The following is a 24,540-nucleotide window of genomic DNA, read 5'->3' on the forward strand; positions in this document are numbered from 1 at the left end:
CAACGGTAAATGTGTCTGGAGCTGCTCAGAATGCCCCGTGCTTAGTTTGTTACTCGGATGGTGTGAGAAACTAACAGTAATGCAAAAAAAAGGAAACAGAACATGCAGAGAAATCCTGACTCACTTGGACTGAGTGAGGACTCCGATGACCTCGGCATACAGATCTGCAATGATGTGCACGTTACCAGTGTTGGGGCCAGAGTACCTGTCACACAAACCAACAAATTACATACACACTGTTTTCTTTTGATGCATTCGCTTAAAGTTGTTAACCCTGAACACCAAACACATAAAACCAAAAAGGAAAATGCTGCTTCCTCAACTCAGAATTCCTATTTGGGAATGTGAGGGTCCCCTAAACTCTGAGTAACATGCCTGCTCAAAGCAGTAAACACAGTATCACTTCTTACCTTTAAATCATGTGTGTGTTTGCACATTTGAATTTTGAATCACTTGCTGTTATATTTTATGTACAAAATCTGCTTTAGATCAATCAGCATAAAGACATGTTCAATGGTTAATTCTATAATGTTGAAAATTATGTCACTACCAGAATCAACTGTGTGTGAATAGTTTAAAGCTCGCTAAAACCTGTGGGAATGTAGATGAACTGGAACATTTTACCACTGAAAATGCAAACATATTAAAGCAAAATAAAAAAATATATTTAATGAATTACCACACAAACAGAATTGTAATGTGTAAGTGAATCTATTTTTTCCCACCTCTAATGTGTACACTACTTACCCCTCTTTGTGTTTAAAGTGCTTAAAGGCCAGATTAAGGACCTCATGTACTAATGCATCCGGTACAGGATGAAGAGGAATCTAAGCAGGAAAAATAAATAAACAAACAGGGTCATCAGCATCCATAATACCACAAGGCTATGCAAAGAGTCCGATACTGATGTATTCACCTAAACTACTTACAAGGAAACACAGCACATGGACACATCTCACCTGTTTCAAAACCTCCACTAAAACCAAACAAAAAATGAAGTCTATGGCTAAGTCCCTTCTCTCCAGTAGGTAGTCTTTATCTCGATGCTGTTCATCCCTGAAGGAGAAAAAAAAAAGTTTAATGTATTAAATTCATCTTTTGCCCCCTTTTCACTGGTTAAGTTTTTCAAAAAGATGTAATAAACTGTATATATATTTTCAGTTATAATGTTATGGCTAATAGAGCTCATTTAGATACGTGCATGCGCGAGTGTGTGTGTGTGCTGGCACATACATGTCTGCATGAAGTATTATCTTAAAAAGCCAATCAGAATTAACTTCTAGCCATGATTGGCTGATTTTTTTTGTCACATGTGTCATGCTGTGTTAATCAAGAGTTTGCTTGGGCTACTACAATTGCAGACAAGAGGGTTTGAGCGAGCAAAAGCATATGCTTGCTCCATGAGAATGTAACTCCAGTATGTTTGTACTGTTAGCACAAAATGTAATGTTTCAGTGCCACAAAATGCTATCTCTACTGGAAAAATGAAAAAGTAGTTGCTAACTGATAAATTATTTTTTGACTTAACATTCTAAAAGCAAAAAAAAAAAAAAAACACACAACCACCGAGTAAAATAAAAACATGCTGGTATGTCACCATATAATGTATTTTTACCCTTTGGACTTGGTGCTGGACCTGGGTCTGTATTCGTAGGATTCATCCTCTGTGCCGCTCTGCCTCCGGTACCAGTCAAACAGCGTGCGCAGCAGCGAAGGCAAACAGTGTTCTGCTATCGAGCTCATAGAGCTTATTAACTACAACACACACAGCAAACACACATTACACACTGCAGTATGTTAGGTCTTATACCAATTCACATACATTATTATATAGCAGGACAATAACCCACTTAACCTACACCAGAATAAATGCAGTACTTTTGCTCCTTAATTGACAAATGTCAAGATTTTATTTTGTCAGGGGTAATGTAACTAAGATGAGAAAGATGATTTAAGCCTATTTCTTCTTGGTTATGTTTATGTTTTTTTCCTATATAACACTCTTTACTCGTTTTTTGGACTTTAAGATTCCATATATATTATGTTTCACACGCATCAGAAAACAAATTCAAAACCTTTTCTTCTCTCCAATATTCTACACACAATACTCCACAAAAACAAATAAAAACAGGTGTTTTGAATGTCTTTATCATATATTACAAATCAATGAAATATCCCATTTACACAAGTATTTAAATTCATCACATGATTAAGACGCCTTTGGCCGGACTGACAGCCTCAAGTCTGTTTGTGAATGATGTTACAAGCTTGGTACACCTTTCTTTTGGAAGTCAGAATGAGATACTCTATTGGGTTCAGGTCCAGACACCAGGCTGGCTCAATCCAGCATTTTTACAGCGACGGTAGTGTTACTAAAGCTAGTATGCCTATGGTGGCTGCTTTGGAGAAACCTAAACCATCACATTCTGAAAAAGGTCTTTAACTCAGGCCTGCTCATTTCTCTGTATCGTGTTTGACTGTATGGACGGTTTTAATATAGTGATATGCAGTGATTGATTTTTTGTTTTATAACAAGGGGTCTGAATGCTTATGAAAATGTGATAGTTTAGTTTTTATCTTTTAATAAAGCAAAAATTGGCAAGTTAAAATTAGCAAAACATTCCTGTATTTATAAATTTTGCCACTGTGGAGTACTTTGTGTAGAAAATGTTGAAAACTTTCCTTCGGCACAGCATAAACCGACACATTTAATACCGTGTTGCACAGAAATGCTGCATTTCTGTAGCGAATTAGAATGGTTTCGTTTAATGTCACATGAAACCATCACTATTGCTTATCAGTATGACTCTGTGCAGGCTCTAGACGCTGTGTGTGAACAGTGTACTGCTGCAGCGATGCTCACCGCCAAGGTGGGTGTGGCCAGATATACACAATGTTATATTATTAGAGAGAAAGATGTTTTGCTGCTCTACTCCAAAGTCAGACAATATAACGGCCGCATAAGACGCAAAATAGGCGAACTGGAAACTGATATTGTGAAAAAATTAATTGGTACTGATCTTAAAGCTGCACGCATACAACAACCTAGGTGACAGCCATCAGGATACACAGCGATTTCTGACATTATCATAAATCATCTTGACCCTAGCCCGAGCGTGGATGACCGCGTAGTGAAGTCTGGGATACTGCTGAGAAGAGTTATGTAACTGCTCTCTCTCTGCCCTGCTTGCATTTGGCCGACACACTCCAACACCCCGCAGTGATGTATTGCTGGGGATGACGCAGCGATTCCCGGGTCAAAGACGCTCACACAGCACATCTCCTGCCTCTATTTGACGTCTCACCTGATCAAACTGTGCATCTTCCCCTCTCTGCAGAGATCTGGATAAAGGCTTCTCCTGGACAGGAAATGGATCATTAGTCATGAGGCAGGATTTCTGATATTCAAAATAGAAATGTGTGTTGCCTAGTGAGAACATCCTAGCAGCCACTCAAAACAAAAAAACAGAATCGCAAAAACAATGTTTAACATCCATCGCCAGAAAAGTCGAACAGCTTCTGGTGAAACAGCTGCTTGTTTAAAATGGTGAGGATGTAGTGAGTGTCTGTTAAAGAAACTGAGCATCGGCGTCTGTATGCACTTTTCAGTACCGACATGATGAAGGAAAACATCAAACAAATCAGCTGTCTGCCACCAGCATGTACAAAAATACATAGCGGTAATAATCATAATAATAATTATTATTATGATGACTTAAAATCTCATACATTACATGGGGATGCACAAAAAAATAAATAAATGAAGCATGTGCTGCATGGAACATTTATTTACTTAAACTTTTTAGTGGTACCTATACACAGTACTGTGCATAAGTCTTAATGATTTATATTTTGCTTCTAAAGAGCCAGACTTCCTTGTTATTTTAATGTAGTCTTAAGAAATAGTTCTCCAGGCTTCCTAAAAAACTTTCATTTTCAGTCCAGTTTCAGAGGAATGATTTTTGTTTGTTAAGCCACACAGTGACCTTATGAAGGATTCAAGCATTAAAAAATATGCATAAACCAGTGAGAAACAGGTGCAGATGATGACAGATGGCACAGGCTGGTGATGCTGAATGCTGAGTGGTTGAGACAGATGAGAGGGGAAATGAGGCTGCTGCAATTATGAAATGTGAAAAATGATGGAATACATGAAATACATAAAGATGCGTGTTTTCAGCCTGTGAGCGTGTGGACGTTTTATGCCCCGGCGGTACTGACCAGCGGTTCAGCCATGACCACTTCGATCTTCTTTTCAGCAAGCACGGCGAACTCGGCAAAAAGGCTCTTGATGACGAACTCCCCGGGTTTGAGCTCGGGGTCGATGGTGATGCTGGACATGGCTGCGGCGTGAATGCTGCGCTTCTCCCAGCTGAGTGGAACCGACAGAGCCGTTTGCCGTCTATTCGTGCTGCTGTTGCTGCTTACTGGGACAGAGGCTGGCGACAGAGAGAGAGAGAGAGAGAGAGAGAGAGCAGGGTGAAATTAGCTTTGTATATAACAACTCTCCTTAAACTATATCCAATGGTCCCTTTCACTTCAGTAACTGGAAGGAAACTATCATGCTTTTTGTTTGTTTGTGTGTGTCTAAATAAAATGTTTCCTCATGGAGATCAGATGCAGATTTACACACAAACAAAACACACAGATATGCCTGGATATAAAAACACACAATGCAGCCTTGTCACATTTTGCATTTCACCAGATGTCAATACATCTCTGTGTGTGTGTTTAAACATGTTTCAAGTAAAAACTGTTCTGACTTGTTTGCCTTCATAGAACTAAGTAAAAAAAAAACTTTTTTTTTTGGCAAACATCATGTCCTGCTGGTTAAATAAACACACACACACACACACACACACACACACACACACACACACAAAACGAGGTGGAGAGCACGGTCAGTCGATCAGCGAGCTCTTAAACTGATCTAATGAGGCACTTTGACAGGTCCTTACTTTAGAAAAAAACACAGCGGCTCTGCACTAACATGATGAGTTTAACTTAATCTCAACTGTTTCATCTTCTAATCGAATCGTCTTCCACACCTACTGTGATAAAATATACAGGACTCTCATCTAAAATTCATAACAAGACAAATAATCACAATTGTAATCCATAAATTGCACATTTTAAGTACAACACAAGTTCCTTTCATCAAAGTCTAAAAATGCTAGGAGGGGTGGGTGTGTGTACATGTGCCAGTGTGTGCATGTGTACAGAACATAAGTTCTAGCAAGAGAATGCGAATCACATGTCTAGTGCTCCCCTGGTTAAGGAAATCCCTGTCCTCCTCAGCCCTGGGTTGTTGAGAAAGTTGCGATAAGTTTAAAAAAAAAAAAAAAAAAAAAAAAAAGTGGCTAGAAAACAATGAGAGGAGGCTAAAGAAAGACCTATAAAGCTTTACAAGTTTTTTTAGAAGAGGAAAACTGAAGGATCACACCCAGCAACAAGTTTTAACATACACACACACACAGAAGGAAGCAAGCATGCTTGTGTTTCATCAGTGAACAGATGTGACAGGAGCACAAAATCCGCTGCCTTATTTACCCGTGTACCACACTGCTGCACAAGCTGAACTCTCACCATGATCAATCGTCTATTAACTGTGTGTTCATCGTTTGATGTCAATCTGGTTGTTGCTGGTTTAATTCCACAGTTGTCTGTTATAAACTTTGCTTTTTAATGGAGATAACAAAATGGCATCCAAAACAGGTAACGGTAACTTTTGGAAATATTTGTACAATAGTAAGCGAGAGACGCTACATAAAAGTTGTAAACACCAAAATCACAGACCGCGTACACTACAGCTGCATAATACTGGAACTAGAAGTTGTAGCTACTGCTGAATTATTATCCATGAGCGTTTGTTTACAGTGCGGGTGAGGCGAGAGATCAAGCACAGAAGAGTGCAGCGAGGTCAAACGTGACGCTCCGAGTTCATGTGCAAGTCCGGGTCACTGAAGAAATTCTAGCGATTGTCCACAACCTGAGGAAAAACATCTGGCGCCTTATTTTGTTAGTGCATTTGTGTTTTTTGTGCATTGTGGGTGAGAATTAGAAAGGCAGAAAATACTGATTTAGTTACATATTCTTGATCCTTGTACTGCTAGACTGACTCCAAACTTTGATTTAAATGTTTATTTTAAATTTTTTATTAAGATACGTTTGCATTTGAGGTGGTAAAATGTTGCAGTTCCTCTATAATCCTACAGGTGCTGCACTTTAAACTGGTCATAAACTGGCAGACAGCACAGTAGGGGAAGTACGGGAATTTGCCAGGGACCACTCGATTCGATATCACTGCGATACATATGAGCCGATTTGATTTGTATTACGATTCTGTAAACAGCAGGATTTTATAATATATATATTTTTTATTATTTCTCTCTTTTTTTTTTTTTCATTTTGTCCCTAAAACATATTTAGCAAATAGTTTGCTTCTACCACAAAGGATACTGTGCTGCCTGCTAATGTTTCAAAAGCTCAGATCGTACCACAACTGTCAATTACACAGGTTACACCGAGCATAATGATTATCTAAACAACTTAAATTTTGTGACTTTGTTTCCTTTGTTCCTTTCCATTTTTTCTTTATTTTTGTCTGTGTCAGCCATTTGCCAGTGAAGATGCCAAAAAAGTTGAAGATAATACATTAAACTTACTCTTGCTCTTACACCACAGATCATCCTCAGATTCATCTCACCACCACCCAGGGTGAAATCATTCGCATTTCCTGATTTTCCTGGAGTTGCTGTTATCCATGACACACACAATAAAATAATAATTTGGGACGAGCTTCCTCGTCCCAAGCCTCCCAACAACTCTGGGGAAACCAGCAATGCACGCAAATTACTTCTTTACCTTTACTACGTCCTCTACAGGCATAAGGGTATAGTGCTATTGCATGGACTTGAAACGGCTGTGATTGGAGCAGTCTGATTAGGATAACTTCATACACGCGCTTGTAAGTTTTGCCTGTGTGCATAAAGCTTTCACACAGCTGCTGCTAATTTCATCATTTTGATTTTCCGTTTAAAACTACAAAAACCTGTAAAAAACTACAACACTCAGTATAATGTGTAGCCTACTTTGCGTCTCACTGTGTGATAAATGGTGACATCACAGGCTTTCATAGGGTCAGTCCTACACTTCACTGAAAGTATGAGTAGGAAGCTTCATAAATAACTTTACATGTACAAGTGAGTATTTTTAGTCCTAAAAAAACCTTCAATGCGATTCTTGGGGGTGATGCTGAAGCACTTAAGTAAATACGAGCCCTGAACTGAAACAACCTTATTTTGACTGCGAGAGATAAAAGATGATAAAGTGCAGGACAAAAATGTACACTTTCAACTTCCAACAGTTGTAAAAATAAGATAAGATTAAACAGTTATTGTGCTATATTCGGTTTCAGCATGAGTTTTTATGTTGTAAATTATATCTGCCCGTTCCTCACTAAAAGCTCGTGGTGAGAGACTGTAGTTGATCTGTAATCAGTACCGATCTCGCCCTGAGCTCGACACGTGTGTGAACCATCGATTCATTTCATTTGGAGCGCTGCGGCTCATTGCTGATATTTTCTCATGCTCAAACTCTCTCTTGCATTTTTGCTCACTCAACCATGCCATTATAGTCTATAGGGGTTGCCAGATGATAATAAAATTGTCTCAGTCTTTTTATAACCCGCCCAAAACACTTTTTCAAATAAAAACAATTTAAAAAGTATTCCGATTACGTTTTTTTTATTAAAAGAAAGATGGTCAGTAGCTGACCTACAAAATAGCAAAAAAAAAAAAAAAAAAAAAAACATCTTGTATTGCACTTGAATTTAACAAGTGCATCAAATATTTTATTTGAAGAGTTTATTAAATTATTGAACTTCTATAGATTGAGATTTAATATTTCACAGCTCACATTAATGATGATCACTTAAAAGTCTTAAATATGCTTTTTTTTTGCCATTGCAGATGCTTAAAAACTTTGAGCAGATGTGTAACAGCTAAATTTTTGTCGCAGTTTCCAGTTACACGGTAGACATTATTATTATTATTATTATTATTATTTCACCTAAAACAAAGGACCATCTCATCTCGTTATATTCAGCTTTTAAAAGACAAACTCGATGATTTTATTTTTAAAGACAGACACCCTTCACACTTACTTCTCTAGATGAAAAGTAAGCTAATACTTTATTTATGCAACTATTTTGTGTGCAAAATAAATAGGATTAACAATTAACAATTAAAAAATAGATTAGTTCGAAGGTTACGAATATTTTCTTACAGCAAATAAACACAAGTAATAGACTTAATGCACTTATGTTTTAATAGACTCCCCGGAGTGATTGCTAACATAGTCTGATCACAATACACAGTCTCAGAAATTCCTACCATTTTCAGTCCTAAAGATTCCCCAGGGCTTAGACTGGGCTATTTTCATGAGTTTATTTTTATAATTTCTCAAAGAACGCCTAAATTTGCACAGTGTAAAATTTGCATCACTACACCTCACATTTAAACACAACATCCATAATGCCAAACAAAGACGTGGTGTTTTGCAAATGATATAATACGTCAGAAACCCCACAGGTTGTCGAAAAGTATCAGAGTACTTCCTTGTTGTTTCTATCGAGCATTGTTAAAGCATAGCATGCTACCTGGAAAGATCAGATTGTATGTGCACTATGCTAAGATGTATTGCCAACCGATCGTTTGAACCTCTCAAATGCAGAAGTACTCTAGAATGTATTAAACCACGTGAAGATTGTAGTGTGAACGCAAACACTTCTCTTTAGGTCGCAGGACGGCAACAAGGAAGCACCTAATCGATGGCGAGATTGTCTGTGCTGATAAATATAGAGTTGTCAACATTTCATATAGTTGTTTTGTCATCTCAATGTCCCATTCATTTAGAATTTTCACAAATAAAACATGTAAAACAGATTTTACTGGTAGGAAACAGACACACTGGAGGAAATATCGTATGAAGCCTGATTAAAAGCACTTGAAACGCGGCAAGGTACTAAAAAGCATCGTGTTCCTTTACAACATGCTTGTTACACTGGTATAAAGTCCATGTAAACAATCCTGCAGAGATGAGAGAAAACTAAAGCTGGAAACACTGCGGCTTTGATGTGGGTCACACTTCTGACTGGAAGAAAAGAAAAAGGTTGAAGTGGAGAGAAAGGGCTTGTGGGTAAACAAAAATATAAACCAAGGGCTGAGAACTCCGATGATGAAATTGGGTTTTCCAACTTTATTAGTTATCTCTCGCTGATTGCGCCCACCTCTCAGATGATATTGTCGCCAAAGTGCGCAGACATGTGCCAACCATGCTGTATTACGAGTCAGCTTAAAGTATTGTACTACATACAACAAGGTGAATAACACATTTTTACAACCCAATTAATTGCTATTTGACTACAGACAAATCCGTTTCCAACTGTGGTTGTTAGTGTTTAATCTTTAATTGATTAACGCCTATTTTAAATTGACCTGATTTAAAAAAAAACAAAAAACAATAATGTTTGTTTTGGATCTATTTCTCTGTAACATCTATTAGCTTGTTCACCACTAGAGGGTGCAGGTTCGGACATTTTTTTTTTTTTTTACACTTTTGAATGAAGACAGAATGGCATTTTTTTTTTTATTTACCAATTGTAAAAAGCTAAATAATTTATTGTGCTGTTGTAAATGTGTAATAAAACTCCAACTGAAAAATGAATGTGTCTTAGTATCATTAATTATAAATTAATGATCCATTACTGATGTTTAAACATTGTACAACTATGAGTTGAGGGAAAATGTGAAATTTGCAACTGTTTCCAACCATTTGATCTTTAATTCGACCAACCTGATCACTTGGATGATTTGATCCAACCTGACAGCCATCACTAATGATCAGACCTGTCAGCAATACCTGATGCCATCAATGTGGTAAAAAGCTTATGATAAATAAAAAAAGACACACAACTGAAGTTGGGCAAAACTTTCAGGAGACAGTTATATGGCCTTGCGGCAGTAGCTACACTATTTTGTGGTACTTCTTTATAACTAGATCGCTTATGTCATTCGTTGTGCATCCAAAGACTAATAATTTATGATTGAAAAATATTTATGTAATGTGCATTGTACTAGTTTGGTTAGTAGATTACCAAAGAGCAAAAAAAAAAAAAAAACGTAGAGGCAAGTAGTCAAGTCAAGTCAAGTCGGCTTTTATTGTCATTCCACCCATATACAGTTCAGTCACAGTGAAATGAAACAATGTTCCTCCAGGACCAAGGTGCAACATACATCCAACAACGTAAATTTACAACAGAACTTTACAAAGGCAACAAGAATTCCGACTTCCTCTCTCTTATTCTTTGTAATGACATATACGGTACTTGGCATGGAGCAAAATTTCTATCTGGCCCCAAAACATCCCTCTTTAAAAAATTAAGCTAATCATGGAAGGAAGCATTATGGCACGTGTTAAACACAAGTTTAAAAGAAGATACTGAAACTCTGGTTTCTATCCTGGCTTGCTTAGGCACAAGCTAAAAAAAAAATAATAATAAATGCCTGTATGCTGCTTTTGATACAAGTTACACTTGCTTCGAAAAACAGTTTTTAAGCATGTTGTGTGCTGTGCAGTTAATGGTTATTTAATCAGTCAAGGCAGAATCTACCATTAACAAAAATGTATCTGCTACTTATGCTCTGTAAAGTCTTCAACAGCGGCTCTAATCTAATTGTGGATTTCTGTGAGGGGGGAATTGCAAGGGAGATTTCACATTGGTCTCGGGAATTATGCAGCATACTCGGGCTGCAACTACTAAATATGGAATCAATCGTACCTAAAAACAGAAGTAGAAGTGACTTCGGTACGATTCAATCGTTTCTGATGTGAAAACACGCTAAATTAACGTTTCTGCAGCAAAGGTACGTTTTGGTCTTGATTACCTGGGATGGTGTTCATGTGAACCAGTTTCATAATTGGATTTTGCAAATGCACTTGACAATACTGTTATCGCAAGAAATATTCCAGAACAGGTGACCTTTGTGTCAACTGACTGTCGCTTTTACTTAAATCACCTTATGCTGTGTCTGTTATTTCATAGTTTTAATGGCTTAACAATGTTATGGCATTAATTAGTTGATAGTCCAAGTAAGGATTTAATAAAAGAGTTTATACCGTACCGTATGTTGAATATTGAATATAATTTTAGAGGAAAATTTTTTTAAAGCAGCATTTTTAAAAAATTTTTTTGGTTTGTTTTGTTGGGGCGAAAAATTTGTCTACTTTTCGGAAAATCTATGTGTCCGTACGGTTTAAGGGAAGTTTATATAAAGGACACGTCTCGTATCATGGTGCTTCAGTGTATCGTTCATCGCCCACTCCGTAGACATTTATAAGGATGTGAAAAACGTCAGCGAACATGAGGACAAGATAAAACCTGTTTTGGTTAGATGTAAAGATTTAAAAGCCAGGTTTATATATAAAACTAACTGACAGCATCAGACCAACAAAATGTATTGCACTCATCTGACCCCTAACCCATATAAATCTACCACATTTCAGCAATGCAGTGTGTGTGTATAAAGTGTGTGTGTGTGTGTGTGTGTGTATAGAGTGTATTTCTGAAAGATCCACTGGGATTTTTAATGTTTCCTTTCATTGTTTGACCACACACACACGCGCAAATGCGCATGTGCATACACCTTCCAGCATTCTCTCTCTCTCTACCCAGCATGGCTTTTGTGACTCGTGTTTGTTGTTCCAGACACAACACTTCACATTTTCCCTGCATTTTAACTCCATTTCTACAACGCCGTCTGAACACAATGAATTTTTCGAGTTGTGGACGGTGCTCCACTCCCATGTACTTCCTTCTGAGTCATGTCTGTTTGGTTGTGTGACTCAGTTTGAGGAACAAACCTCAGTCTGATGTGAGCTGTGCCTAAAACCTGCACTATATTGCAGTCCCACCCCTGAATATTTGAAAGCTTTTCATGTTTAAAAACAAGACTGCGATAACTTGTCAAAGCAAGTGTGCGCTCGGGTCGGGCCTGTGCAATTTTTAATGAGAGTACAATGTTATCTTGTAAAACTCTATGCTGTGTAATGGGACAGCACGTGCAGGCGCATGCGTGGTGGTGTGTGCGCGCGCGCGCTGTGTCCTAAGCATCAAAGTGCTAGAAAGCAGATTGATGAGCATTTGTTCAGATAAGAACTGTAGACATAAACTAAAATTAAGTGTTTTGTACAGTATAAAAAAAATAAATAAATAAAAAAAAAAAAAAACACACACTCACACATACAATTAGCTAACGTTTGCATGCACTCTCAAACTCTGTGTGCGTGTATGCGCATTCCCTTTCTGGTACTCACAGTTCCCGCTCCATGACTTGAGAAGAGATTTGATGCTGATCTCAAAGAACACCGAATCCTGCAGACTCAACATGACGTCATCACAGAGAGGTCGGCCAAAAACAAAACACGACTCGCACGACTCCCCCAGTCAGCCCCCTGCAGCACCCCCTAAGCCACCTTCTGTCACACCAGCAGGACAGCAAATGTACACACACTTCTGCAGCAAGGTGTGTGTTCATTATGAACACTGCTTGAAATCATGCTGCCAAACACTCGCTCGCTCACACGCAGAATGAAGTTGGAAGAGTTGAAGACCAGAGTGATAAAACACCCAGGAGAAGAGAAAAGCCGGCGAGTTATAAATCCAGAGTGAAGTTTAAGGCATGCTGTTCGGTCCGAGCAACGGAATTGTGGCGTTCTGAGTGACTGAGATGAGCAGCGATATTCCTCTCGGCTTTCTCTTCCTGTGTGCGCAAACCTCGGCTGCTCAGCGGATACACACTACTCTCTCTCTCTCTCTTTCCATTTGCTTGAAGTCAACCCCTCCCCATCCTACTGCTCTCACTCTCTCTCTCTCTCTCTCTGGGGCTTGTAAAAAATAAATAAATAAACCCCCCATGAATAAATAAATAAATAAATAAAGCATTCATTTCAGTGGCTCATAGCACAAGGAAGGGGAGGAGAAAAGGGTGATGTCATGAGCACGCTGCGAACGCTCACTGGCTTCTCTCCAGCGCTTCTCACACACACACAAACGAGCAGAACGACTCACACTCTGTCGCTATTCTTTCCACTCTCTCGATCCGTCTACGAGTCTGAAGCAAAGCACACACATCCTGTATTCGCCACGCTGATGCTGATGCTGATGCGTCATCCCTGACTGCAGCGCGTTTGGGTGGGAGAGGAGGGGGGGGGAGAAAAAGAGAGAGAGAGAGAGAGAGAGAGAGAGAGAGAGAGAGAAAGAGAGAGCACGATGACGCAAATAAGTCATTCATGCAAACGCTTGCTGCATTATACGGCTTATGGTCAAGGAAAAAAACGAATTGAGACGCATTCCTTCCCACCCACTCCCTGGTCCCTCGGTTTTTTCCATTTTCAACAGGAAGCCAGCTTTCTAAAATAATAATAATAATAATAATAATAATAATAATAATAATTCCACACCATAAAAAGTTTGGGAAATTTTTAACCCGCACACATCCTTGGTATATATAGAACATCGGCTCGACTCTCACATCCTGGTTCACTTCAGGGTTGTATAACACTTTATTTGATTGCCTTAGAAAGTCAAACACTTATAAAGGGTTCAAGTTTTTTTTTCCTCTTCACAAAGTAGCTGAAACTCCAGGATGTGATGTTACGCCTGAGATCCTGAAACACTTTCACTGTTCAATTCAGTTCTGTAACTCATATTACGCAGACAGCATAAGATGAGCTTTGAAGCATTGCTGGAAAATTCTGAAGGCCATCAGCAATTTTTAAGGAGAAAATAGGACATATAATCGAATGGTTAGACTAGAACCTCTGTTCCTTTATGTACTGGTTTTCCTGAATCATTCACTCAGGCACTTTAGTAGAGCTGTGAAGTTTAACCAATCTTTTGTTGATCAATTCAATTAATTAAATCGTTTTTTGATTTACAATCCATTTACACTCTATTTAAGTAAATGTTCAAATGTTAAATTTTCTACAATTGACACATTTCCTAAAGAAAAAACAAACAAACAAACAAAAAACCTGGACCTTGGTCTCTGCAGAAAATGCAAACCGCTTTAATCTTACACATTTTGCGAGAATATCACTACTTCTTCTTCTACTTTTATGGTTTTATATGATGCAAAACCGCCACTTACTGGACAGGAGTTTGGTGAAGAATAAGGAAAGAAAACTACTAAGCAACTTGCAATAGTTCCACCAAGTATATTACAATAAATAAATAACACTTTAAATGAAATACTTTTTTTATAGCAGTTTTATATCCTGTAATATAGATGCTTGAGACAAATCAGGAAATAAACATTAGTGCAATCAAACCAAAGCAATACCCAAAAATCTAACTGAATTGAATAAAACGCTCAAATATATATATATATATATATATATATATATATATATATATATATATATATATATATAAAGAGGACAATCTGTCCAATTTCTTCTGAGGTAGTTTCCCCTTCGACAGCATTGCCTCAGGACATTTATTAGGGATGTACATGTGGAATTCTGTAAAGCTGATCCGAGATTCTGTGGATCAAACCCCCGTCGCTTCAGGTTATACACCACCATAAAGTCGCATATTCAAATACTACATGCGTGAAAAAAGCTTTTTGCACTAATAGGCGATCTGAGTGACGGGCAGCAGACTGGATGGTTTGCATCATGTGCTTCTCTTCCTGTTTACAGTATCCTGAGGGACACCAGAGTTTTTTTTTTTTCTCAGAGTGCATAATTAATGGACAGTCGCTAGTCTATGAGCCGTACATCACCAATATCACAAAGGAAACATCACTGACTCCACCATTAACATCGAAGCATGACCCTTCGACCTTTCTCCAACCCGCTGATCGACCAGTGGTCTCCATTTTCATACTTTGAAATTGAGAAGGCTGCTAATCAGCGCCGCACTGGAATAACTTCTCACCCGTTCACTACTCCCAAAGTGCATGACATCATCCAGGCCTGACAAGAGGAAGAAAAAAAATTGCCCAAACACTGACTGCTCTGATAGTCCATTTATTAGCATTGCTTTCTTTTCTACTCTCTCTCTCTCTGAGCTCACATTCTCTCCATCACATGACCGGCCCTCCCTTGTAGAGTTATGCAAAGCAGGAGGGCATCATTGTAAACAAACACACTGCACAAAGGCCTGCATTGTAGCTCAAACACTGCACCATAGCGGCACTGACGAACTGAGCTTTCACAACACACACACACACACACACACACACACACGTATGCATACACAGACACACGGGTTCAAACATGGGGACTGGCTTGTGTAGATAAATAAAAACAAGACGCCTGCTTTCAGGAGTTTGATTCTTCACATCCTCAGTGAGAAGAGAAATGTCGCTAATTTTGTTTAAACATTTCTGAACTACGCCATCACGTCCTTCCAAAAATAAATAAATAAAATAAAATAAATAAATATGTTTGTCGCTTTAATCCTGAGAGATTCTGTCCTTTTAAGTAGCCAATATAGCTGAGGTCATACTGCAAGCATTATCTACTTCCTTCACACACTCACACACACATACACACACACACACCCTCCCATGTTCCTTAGAAGTGTTTGGGGATAAACAGTAAGATCCTGCTTGCAGCTCCTGGAAGGTTCTCCTCTGTCAATAAGTAAAAGCTGTGTGAGCACAGGAGGCCAGGTGACAGAGCAATATGCTGTCTTATACTCATTCTTTCTTTCTCGCTCTCTCTCACTTACACACGCACGCACGGCCACGGCTCTTGCACCCTAGCCATGGATAAAATCCTAGACTGCATTCAACTTGAATTTTATTTATTTTAACTTATTAAGGACCTTGTATAACCTAAGGATCAGTTAAAGTATTACACAATGCAATGTGAAATGTGTGCACGCGTGTGTGTGTGTGTGTGTGAGAAAGTGTATTAAAAAGGCAGAAACTAGACAAGCAATCTTTCCATCTTCCCAACAGCATATCCAGAATATCTGTGTTCCACACTGTCTCAGGGACCTTTGATTCTGTAGTATGGAATGATGATGATGATAGTTGGCTCTTTTGCAGCCATTTTCATGCTTCAGAAGACCACACCCTCCTTGACCTGTTAACCTACTTTGTGAGCAAGATAAAAAGCCATTTCCGGTTCGTGCTGTACAATTTCAATTACTGTATTTCCTTTTCTTTGTCCAATAACCAACACTAAACAATGTACTGCACTTTCCGGACCTTTCTGATCGCTCAGGCTAGAAGCTCTGGGGTGGAGCGGGTGAACTGCGCCTGGTTTAATTGAAAGCTGACTCTCGTGTCTCCATGCTGTCTGTGAAAGGGTTTTTACCGCCCCATGAGAGTGCATTTCCTGGACTAAGCAGATCTTATAGATGGAGAGAGAGAGAGAGAGAGAGAGAGAGAGAGAGAGAGAGAGAGAGAGAGAGAGACTGTGAATCAGGGGTGGGACAAAATCAATACAGACTGTAATTTAACCCCACAGTGTCACTCTGCTTTCCACAGGACAAAGCAGAAGAAAGCGTACTGATGATGCAATGTCCGGCGCCGAAAACTTCTCCTGAACTAAAGGTTTGTATAAGACCTTAAACCTGGACATGCTCACAAGGTCACTGGGTCTCTGGCCTACATCTGATTCTGAGTCTTACACAATCCTTTCTGCCCAATACGACTTGTTTATCATCAACCCCACTTAGTTTGTCCGTTTGACCTCCAGATGTGCTCTAAAGACAGCAGCTCTCCGTTAGGAAGTGCTCGCAGAGGAGTCGGTGCACAATCACGGCGCACACTGATGACATCACTGGCTCTGAGTGTCAGCAGGGCTGATGTCACTGATACTGTAGAACTTGCAGGAAACCAGTACATCAGCCAGCAGTGTGTTCTCTCTCACACACACACTCACCAAATTCTTGCATTCTTATTTCCCAGTCCTGTGTTATTTATGTAGGACACTCAACAAGGGCCACAATCACGGGGCGTGCCCACACGTAGCTGGGTATGTCATTGTCTGTGTGCTAGTCTCCTTGATTTGATGTCAGCTTTGTTTATGAGGATATTCTGTGCAATAGTGAACTTACATACAGTAAACTAGCGACTGTGTTAACTTTGCTTACTGGACTTTTTACATGCGTGCACATACACACGCAGTTACTCACACATTACATTGACGAACAGAGGTGCCTGAATGTACTACGAAGCTGATGCTGTGTACAAAACTCTGACGACACAGGCCACGCACACCGAGACGGCGGTTTTGGACGAGACCCATTGAACTTCTACAAAGCATATAAAAAGCAGTATAAAAATCTTTTAAAATTTTTTATACCCGGCTCTGTGTATACATGGCCACAGAAAGCTATTTTGTATGTGTGTGTGTGTGTGTGTATATATGACACACACACACACACACACACACACACACACAAATAACTGTATACAAAGAAGTTAAAATGCTAAAATGACTGGGAACTGTAAAAAAATAACCCTTGCCCCTTTTGAAACAGCAACATTTTTCTCTTTAACGTAAATTAAAATGATACCACCATGCAACGTCAACATTAGTTACCTGTCGCGGTCAAGCCAAATCCCACATTACTGCTAATGTGCTAACTATTTCTAGTTTTACAGTGGTGTTGTACAACAGAAATTGTGCACTAAATGTGCACAGGTAGGATTTACTTTAAATTAGAGCTGAACATCACACTGCGACTATTTTAGACACATATTGCGATTTAAACCGATATTTAAATTATTAAATGTGCCATGTAGTATTCAATCACATTTATCTATTTAACTTGGTTTAGAATTGTAACAAAAGCTAAAAGAAAATTAATATTGAACCATGATATTTCTAAAATCGCGATACTTATAGAATCCTAGTACAGACTGAATTGGTACCTGGGTGATTATCGTGATCAATATGGTATCAGGGGATCCCTGGTGATTTCCATCCCTACTTTCTTTTCAGTTCCTTCTCCTGGAATTAATTCAGCATTTGCTCTCACTGCTCTTATTTTCCACATATTTAAACACCAAATTGCAAAATGCCCAAGTTTTAATACTGTACTTAGCCAAGTTCTAGGGGAGTCCTTGGAAGTGACAAGCTCCAAATACAGAGATGGAGCAGATCCCAGATCGTACAGCTCCCTCAGTTTAGTAGTGTCTATAAAGACTTGTAGTAATGTACAGTAGTACATATTAAATGGCTAGCTCAAATACATGAATACGTCAAAATTCCTCAGGACAACTGAACCATCACAGACCAAAATTATAAAGAGCAAAAAGACTTCATCTCATTCAATCCTGACGGCTGTTGAACACAGATAAGACAGTGTGTCAGGAGTGTTTCTGAGAACTGCCCGAGAACGTCACGACTTTTAATAACAGTAGGAAGTCTGGTGCGTTTGAAGGTTCTTAAACAATGGCGACGGATTAGTAAAAAGGAGAAAGCGTACAAACATGATGCAGGAAAGCTTTGATGGAGATTTATATATTGTAACCTCATCTAAAAGTTCACTGAGAATTAGGGCGGTTTCACAGTAGGGACCTGGGATTGTTTCCCCGAGCACATTTGACCCCAGAATCTGGTTTATTTTGATCAGTGAGGACATGAGCGTTCCAGGCTTGGGAACAGTGTCTGGAATTGGCTGATAAAGGTGGTCGCAAAAAATGATACATACTTGGGCAGGATCGCAGGGAGGCAGGGGTAGCTCATTGGATAAGGCATTGGACTACGGTTCGGAAGATCCCAGGTTCAAACCCTGCAACCATCAAGTTGCCACTGTTGGGCCCTTGAGCAAGGCCGTTAACATTTTTTATCTTATTATTCATTGCTCAGATGTATAATGAGATAAAAAAATATAAGTCGCTCTGGATAAGGGCGTCTGCCAAATGCTTTCTGATCGAATCAGAAATGAAGGCCAACTGAACCTGAAAACGGAAGTAGATCACTGTTTAGACATGACATCATCAGTGCCATGTCTAAGCTTACCTATTGCAACGAAACCGTGTCAGTCCCAGCCTCTGACCTACACAGCCATAACTAATAAAGTAGACTGGCATAGAACAATGATTGACTTCTTTATTCTCTTCTTCGCCTGTGTTCAACGGCGGCTCACGAACCAAGAAGGTGCATGTGGCAGTATCGGAGTGTAATACCTCAACATGTAAAGCAAAAACAATGTGGCTGTCCAATTTTTCCTGGGAACGATACAAATCAATCGTTCCTAATGTGAAAACACCCTTATAGTGCAGCGAGCAAACCGTACCCAGGAACAATTGCTCCCCTCTCCACCGAAGGCCTCTGTTCATATTCTTAATAGTCTATGTACTCAGGTACACTTGCATATTTCTACTCTCCGATACAGCAGGTGGCAGTATGCATTTAGTCAATTTGCGAATCGCCATGAAAGGCAAATTAAATAAATTAATCTTCGTGCTATGCTTAATATAACTGATATTTCATGGGGAAAAAATGTCAAAAGCAATGCTTTCACATGCCTTTCTACTGTATCAGCTTTGGCTTCGTTAGTCAAAGGATGAGAGTGGTGCCTGCTACACATACAGAGATTTTGGAGTAGACAAAGGACACTCACAACGTCACGTTATCATGTCCGATTGGAACCCTGCCAGTGTATGCCGTTCCCGAGCCTTGTGTTCTCACTGTCAAAATGAGCCAAGGTGCAAGAGGCAAGGGTACTCGGGGGAACGGTCCCGGGCCCTAATATGAAAACTTACAAAAAACTGACATAGAAACCTTTGCTGCACTTAAATGAATCAAAGCCTTAACTGAAGTCACTACCTGGAGCCTCATGTCAGTGTTCATCTACAGGAAGCAGAGAAGAATATCAGACATAAATAAAACACGATGCAGAAGAGGTATAGGGGTGTGTTAGGGAATTATTTGGAAAAGGGTGCGGCTCTGAGTGGTGTTCTCTGACAGCAAAAAACATCATTTTTTTATTTCTGTTCACAGACAGTCGTATAGCTCTAAACCTCTGCAGACTGTTTTCACATGATGGTGGTTAAAAAAAACCGAACTAATTGGAGCTGTGAATTACTGGCAGACTGGATAACCGACTCAATTCTTGGGAATTGTGCTTTCTGTAGCATTACTGTTTGTTAATTTGTCCTACACAGCTATAGTTCTTATTAGTTTTAAAGCATTAAAGTTTGATTCAGTTGTGAATCGTGATTCTTTTGTGTGCTGATTCATGGGGAATCAATAATAGAGATGCACCGATTAATCAGCCAGTGAATTAACAGTTTTTTAAACTGATCATCCATGAACAAGCAGCCTTGGACAGAACTGATTCTGTGCCAATTCTGTGTCGAGCTTTTAAGTGGTGCAACAGAAGCGTATTTTTATGGCACTACACTATTTTATGGCATTTTTTTATGGCGTATATATTCTTTACACACGTTAGAAGCCAACATGTGGTGCTATTTGTGCTTGATGAGATAAAACGTCGTAGTCACGTTATAATTCTACAGGTGTTACACTCTAACCTATGCACACACTGGCCTCCAGTGTGTAGGAGGGAACTTTGTTTTGCTAAGTTTGTTTAGAAATTATAGTTCTGGCGGATAACCGAACAGAGATATGTGCTGCTCAGTAACAATGTAGCACTGTGTTTCATTTTATGTTAAGTTAAATGTTAAACTCTTGTATTTGAAGTTAGTTTGTATTGTTTTAAATACCATGCTTGGTTTTTAAGTTAGAAAACTAACGTAAAAAGGAACGGGCAACATTTAATTACTCACATTGAATTCAGTATGGAATAAAGCTAAGGTATAAAACATTTAGGGTATGACTCAAGGTACTTACAAAATCAAAATATTAATCGAATCGACACCTAGGGATTGTGATATCTTATCTTTAAACATTATGACCCTAAGACACTCTGATAACTCTTCTTATGAAGTTGTTCTAAAGTCTACAATTGAAAAAAAGAAAAACAAAACAAACAAAAATTACGTTGCACAATAAACATATTGAGGTTTTTGAATTACCAGGTGTGTATAAACACAAAACTGAAACTCTGTTAGTAAGCCAATTACGATGATGCATCAGAACTACTTTAAACACAAACATGAGTATTTGTTTCTAAGCAATTTTATTATCCTGATGTTCCTCTTGCATCTAACCCCACAGCAATGCCATCAAATCTAGTCTGTAAGATCTTGAATAAAATCAAGAACAATCTGTATTTATCTATCTAAAGCTGCTGTGACCTTTTAATTCATACATGGGCATCTTAAGATCTCTATCTCAAAGGAATGCTTATGATCCCAAACGCCGTATCCAACATGCATACATAATACTGTCGAGCATCGCTGCTGACTCTTTTTTGCATGGACCATATTCAAATGGATTGTGACAGCCAGGTTACAAGGTCATCAACTGATCGGATCTCCACAGCCCACCATACAGTCTTCTGTTTCTGTAATTTTGCCTAAAGTGTATTAACAATGCAATACATCCCCAACACATATACAATGCACACATCACCTTTTTATTATGAAATATTATTATGTTGTATGCAGTCGGTTATAGAGACGTGACTAAACTGGGGCAGGCTTCACTGGCCTTGTTAATAAAGCCGCCAGGCAGCTTCCCAAACCTGTAGATCAGGGTCTAGAGTCTGTTTCTGTATATAACATACTGAGGCAAGGTGGAGATCAGCCACAGACATGAGCACACGCACTCGCGCACACACACACACACACACACACACAACTGTGTACATGTCATGGCAGGCAAGCTAGCATACAAAGATGTTTGCACAACCATGACTCATCAACTTTATGAAGCTTGTTATGGATGTGTGTAAATCCTGGTGCACACAAATCATATTAAACTTGTGACTTCCAGTCACTTCTTGATTTATTAGCATTCCAAGTGTTTTTAACGCTGTTAAGTGACGTAGACATGGTAATGATTAATCGCTAATGAATTGCTTTTAAGAATATAACCTATTAAAAATGTATTAGCCAATAAGGTTTGTTACAACAGTGTAATCTAACATTAGCTTAGCCATGCTTCATAACCAGGATCTTTTACTATTCGTTGCCAACAATAAGAAAAAAATCGGATCTCTGCGATTCCGAATTACAATGCAGTTCCTCTTACCCAATCTTTATTTTCACGTTTGTGCTCAGTGGAAAAACTAATTGGTGCTGTTCTGAAAAACAGCACAAACTGTCATGGGTTCACCAGCGCTTCACTAATCAGTGTGCGTGTGTGTCAGAGAGAGAGAGAGAGACTGAGTAAATCAGTGAGCAATCAAAAAAAGACTTTAACATAATAATAATAAAATAATAAAAAAGAAAATAAACATGAGGAGGTCAGCGTTAATACCACTATAATCCTACAGGTGGCGTTCTCCAAGCTGTTTACAATTGGATTCTGTTATCGAGTAAATAATTGCCAAGTAAATAATATAAAATCTGGATATTTATAAAATTGAATCGACACACGGGTGTATTATATTATTATTATATCGGTTAAATTATTAACGATTTTTATTGAATATGTGAAATCTGCAAGCCTAACTGTAAATCGGCTGATGCTGACAGCTGTTCTCTGAGGACTTGTGACTGCAGTCGCTTGGTAGTTCAGGACAGGAGTTTTCTACAGTCTACCTGAGCCTCCAACAACAAACTGGACTCCATTTCAACTTGAAGACATCAACTGTTATATTAAACTTCCAGCCTCCTAACACACAGTATGAGTGCAGATCAATCCCTTTTATTCGTTATCACCCAAGTGAGGATAGGTTCCCTGTTAAGTCTGGTTCCTCTCAAGGTTTCTTCCTACTGCCATCTCAGGGAGTTTTTCGTCGCTATCGGCCTCGACTTGCTCATCAGGGATGATCTAATAATTTTGATTCCTACACATTTTTCACATTTCATACAAACCTCCATAAATTTCTTTTGATTATGTAAAGCTGCTTTGCAACAATGACTATACAAATAAAATGGGATTGAACTGAATTAAGCGTAATTCTACAACTCGCATTTAAGACATGCCAAAGATAAATGTTTTGTTAATTTTTGTTCCCCTCAAGATGATGTATGTGTGTACATGTGTGTGCTCACAAAATAAAAAGACCAAAGCTGGATAGAGCGTTGCGTGTTGTCATGATAACTGACTGACAGCCCTCAGTAAGCGCACTAACAGTTTTATTGTAACGATCGTTGACGAACATATCAGATCTCGATCACTGAGGAAATTTTTTACAACGTGCATCAGGCTTCGGACGACTGGCGATAGTACTGAGAATCACTGACAGGCGTCCCACTAGTTTTGCACAAATTAAATGTCAAAAAAAATTTAAAAGCCTGTTATAACTCACTGATAACATGTATCTTTTTCATCCATTATGTATCCTGTATGAATGTTTATAACCTGCTGTATGACTCTCTACGATCTGCTATGGCATTATCTTTTTAGCCTTTAAAAGCACAGAATCTACAAGATTTTTATCAGCAAAGATACCTCAGGTTATTGTAAAGGTATATACGTTAATATTGAAGTGGGATTAAAATCATCAGAAAACTGCAAAAACATGTAAAAGGAAAGTTTAAAGAAAGCAAAGTACATATTCAAAAAAAACTCTGCATTGCTTAAAAAAATAAATTGTAATTTTTAACATATGATGAATCTATAAACCTCTGATACATAAACAGCAATAAAAATTACCACAGGAGAGGCAAGTATCTAGCAGGTTGTATTTTCTGTCACATGATCAGGCTCCGTACATAACATTCAAAGAGACGCTGGAGTAAAAAAAGAGACTCTTGCTCTTATTTCAGTTTGGAAAGAACCAAGGTTACAGAAACAGCTTGAAAACACAAGTTATACAGAGGTTGAGACATGCCCCTACACCTGTGCTACATTTGAATGGATCACGTGCAAAAGTATCTAAAGGAGAAAGAACAGTGAATGCTAAAAACAAAACAAGATGTCCGGGTCAGCAACTTTTAAACGAATACAGCAAGTACCAGCATTTAAACATATTTTTCCGCCTCAGTGTAAGGTCACCTCTGCATAGAAACGCTGTAATCGTGCATCTGGAGGGAAATAAAACTATCTGGGTTTGTGGAAAAAAAAAAAAAAAAAAAAAAGCATGGCCAAATCACCCATAACCCCAGTAACCCATGTTAAATTAACCCAAATCACAATAGGGCTTGTGACTTAAGGAAAACAGGAGTACGTAATAAATTAATCAAAACCGATCAGGATAAACAACTTATCTAATAAATACAAGACCAAAACGTAGAAACTAGTTAGTCTAGAAAAGTGAATTTCTGTCCTATCTGATTAAATGAGTTTACTCTACACCTGTCCAGAAAACTGCGGATCCAAAAATACGAGGAGGATTCCAGTCAAACCTGGACTTAAGTTACAGAAGATTTGAAAACTTTGGAAAGGAAGAGACGCATCAGTGTGTGTGAACTGTACAAATAATTGTTCACC

The 24,540-nt window shown here is 38.7% G+C and overlaps 1 protein-coding gene across 9 annotated transcripts in view; it reads right to left on the reverse strand.

Moving 5' to 3' along the window:
• Nucleotides 1-24,540, reverse strand: part of fryl (furry homolog, like) — a 99,746-nt gene that overhangs the window by 50,930 nt on the left and 24,276 nt on the right. For 6 of the 9 annotated variants that reach the window (XM_053489055.1, XM_053489049.1, XM_053489051.1 and 3 more), the window contains 6 exons: nt 4,222-4,439; nt 3,306-3,359; nt 1,616-1,755; nt 960-1,056; nt 748-827; nt 125-205 (listed from right to left, as the gene is read on the reverse strand). In XM_053489055.1, the coding sequence (XP_053345030.1) occupies nt 125-205; nt 748-827; nt 960-1,056; nt 1,616-1,755; nt 3,306-3,359; nt 4,222-4,341 (572 nt within the window). In that variant the 5' untranslated portion in view covers nt 4,342-4,439. Of the gene's footprint in view, nt 1-124; nt 206-747; nt 828-959; nt 1,057-1,615; nt 1,756-3,305; nt 3,360-4,221; nt 4,440-12,375; nt 12,900-24,540 lie in introns of those variants that run through there. The other 3 variants (XM_053489054.1, XM_053489053.1, XM_053489056.1) reach the window with 2 other exon arrangements.

Source organism: Clarias gariepinus, chromosome 27 (genome assembly GCF_024256425.1).
Source record: "Clarias gariepinus isolate MV-2021 ecotype Netherlands chromosome 27, CGAR_prim_01v2, whole genome shotgun sequence".
In the NCBI taxonomy this organism is placed as follows: Eukaryota; Metazoa; Chordata; class Actinopteri; order Siluriformes; family Clariidae; genus Clarias; species Clarias gariepinus.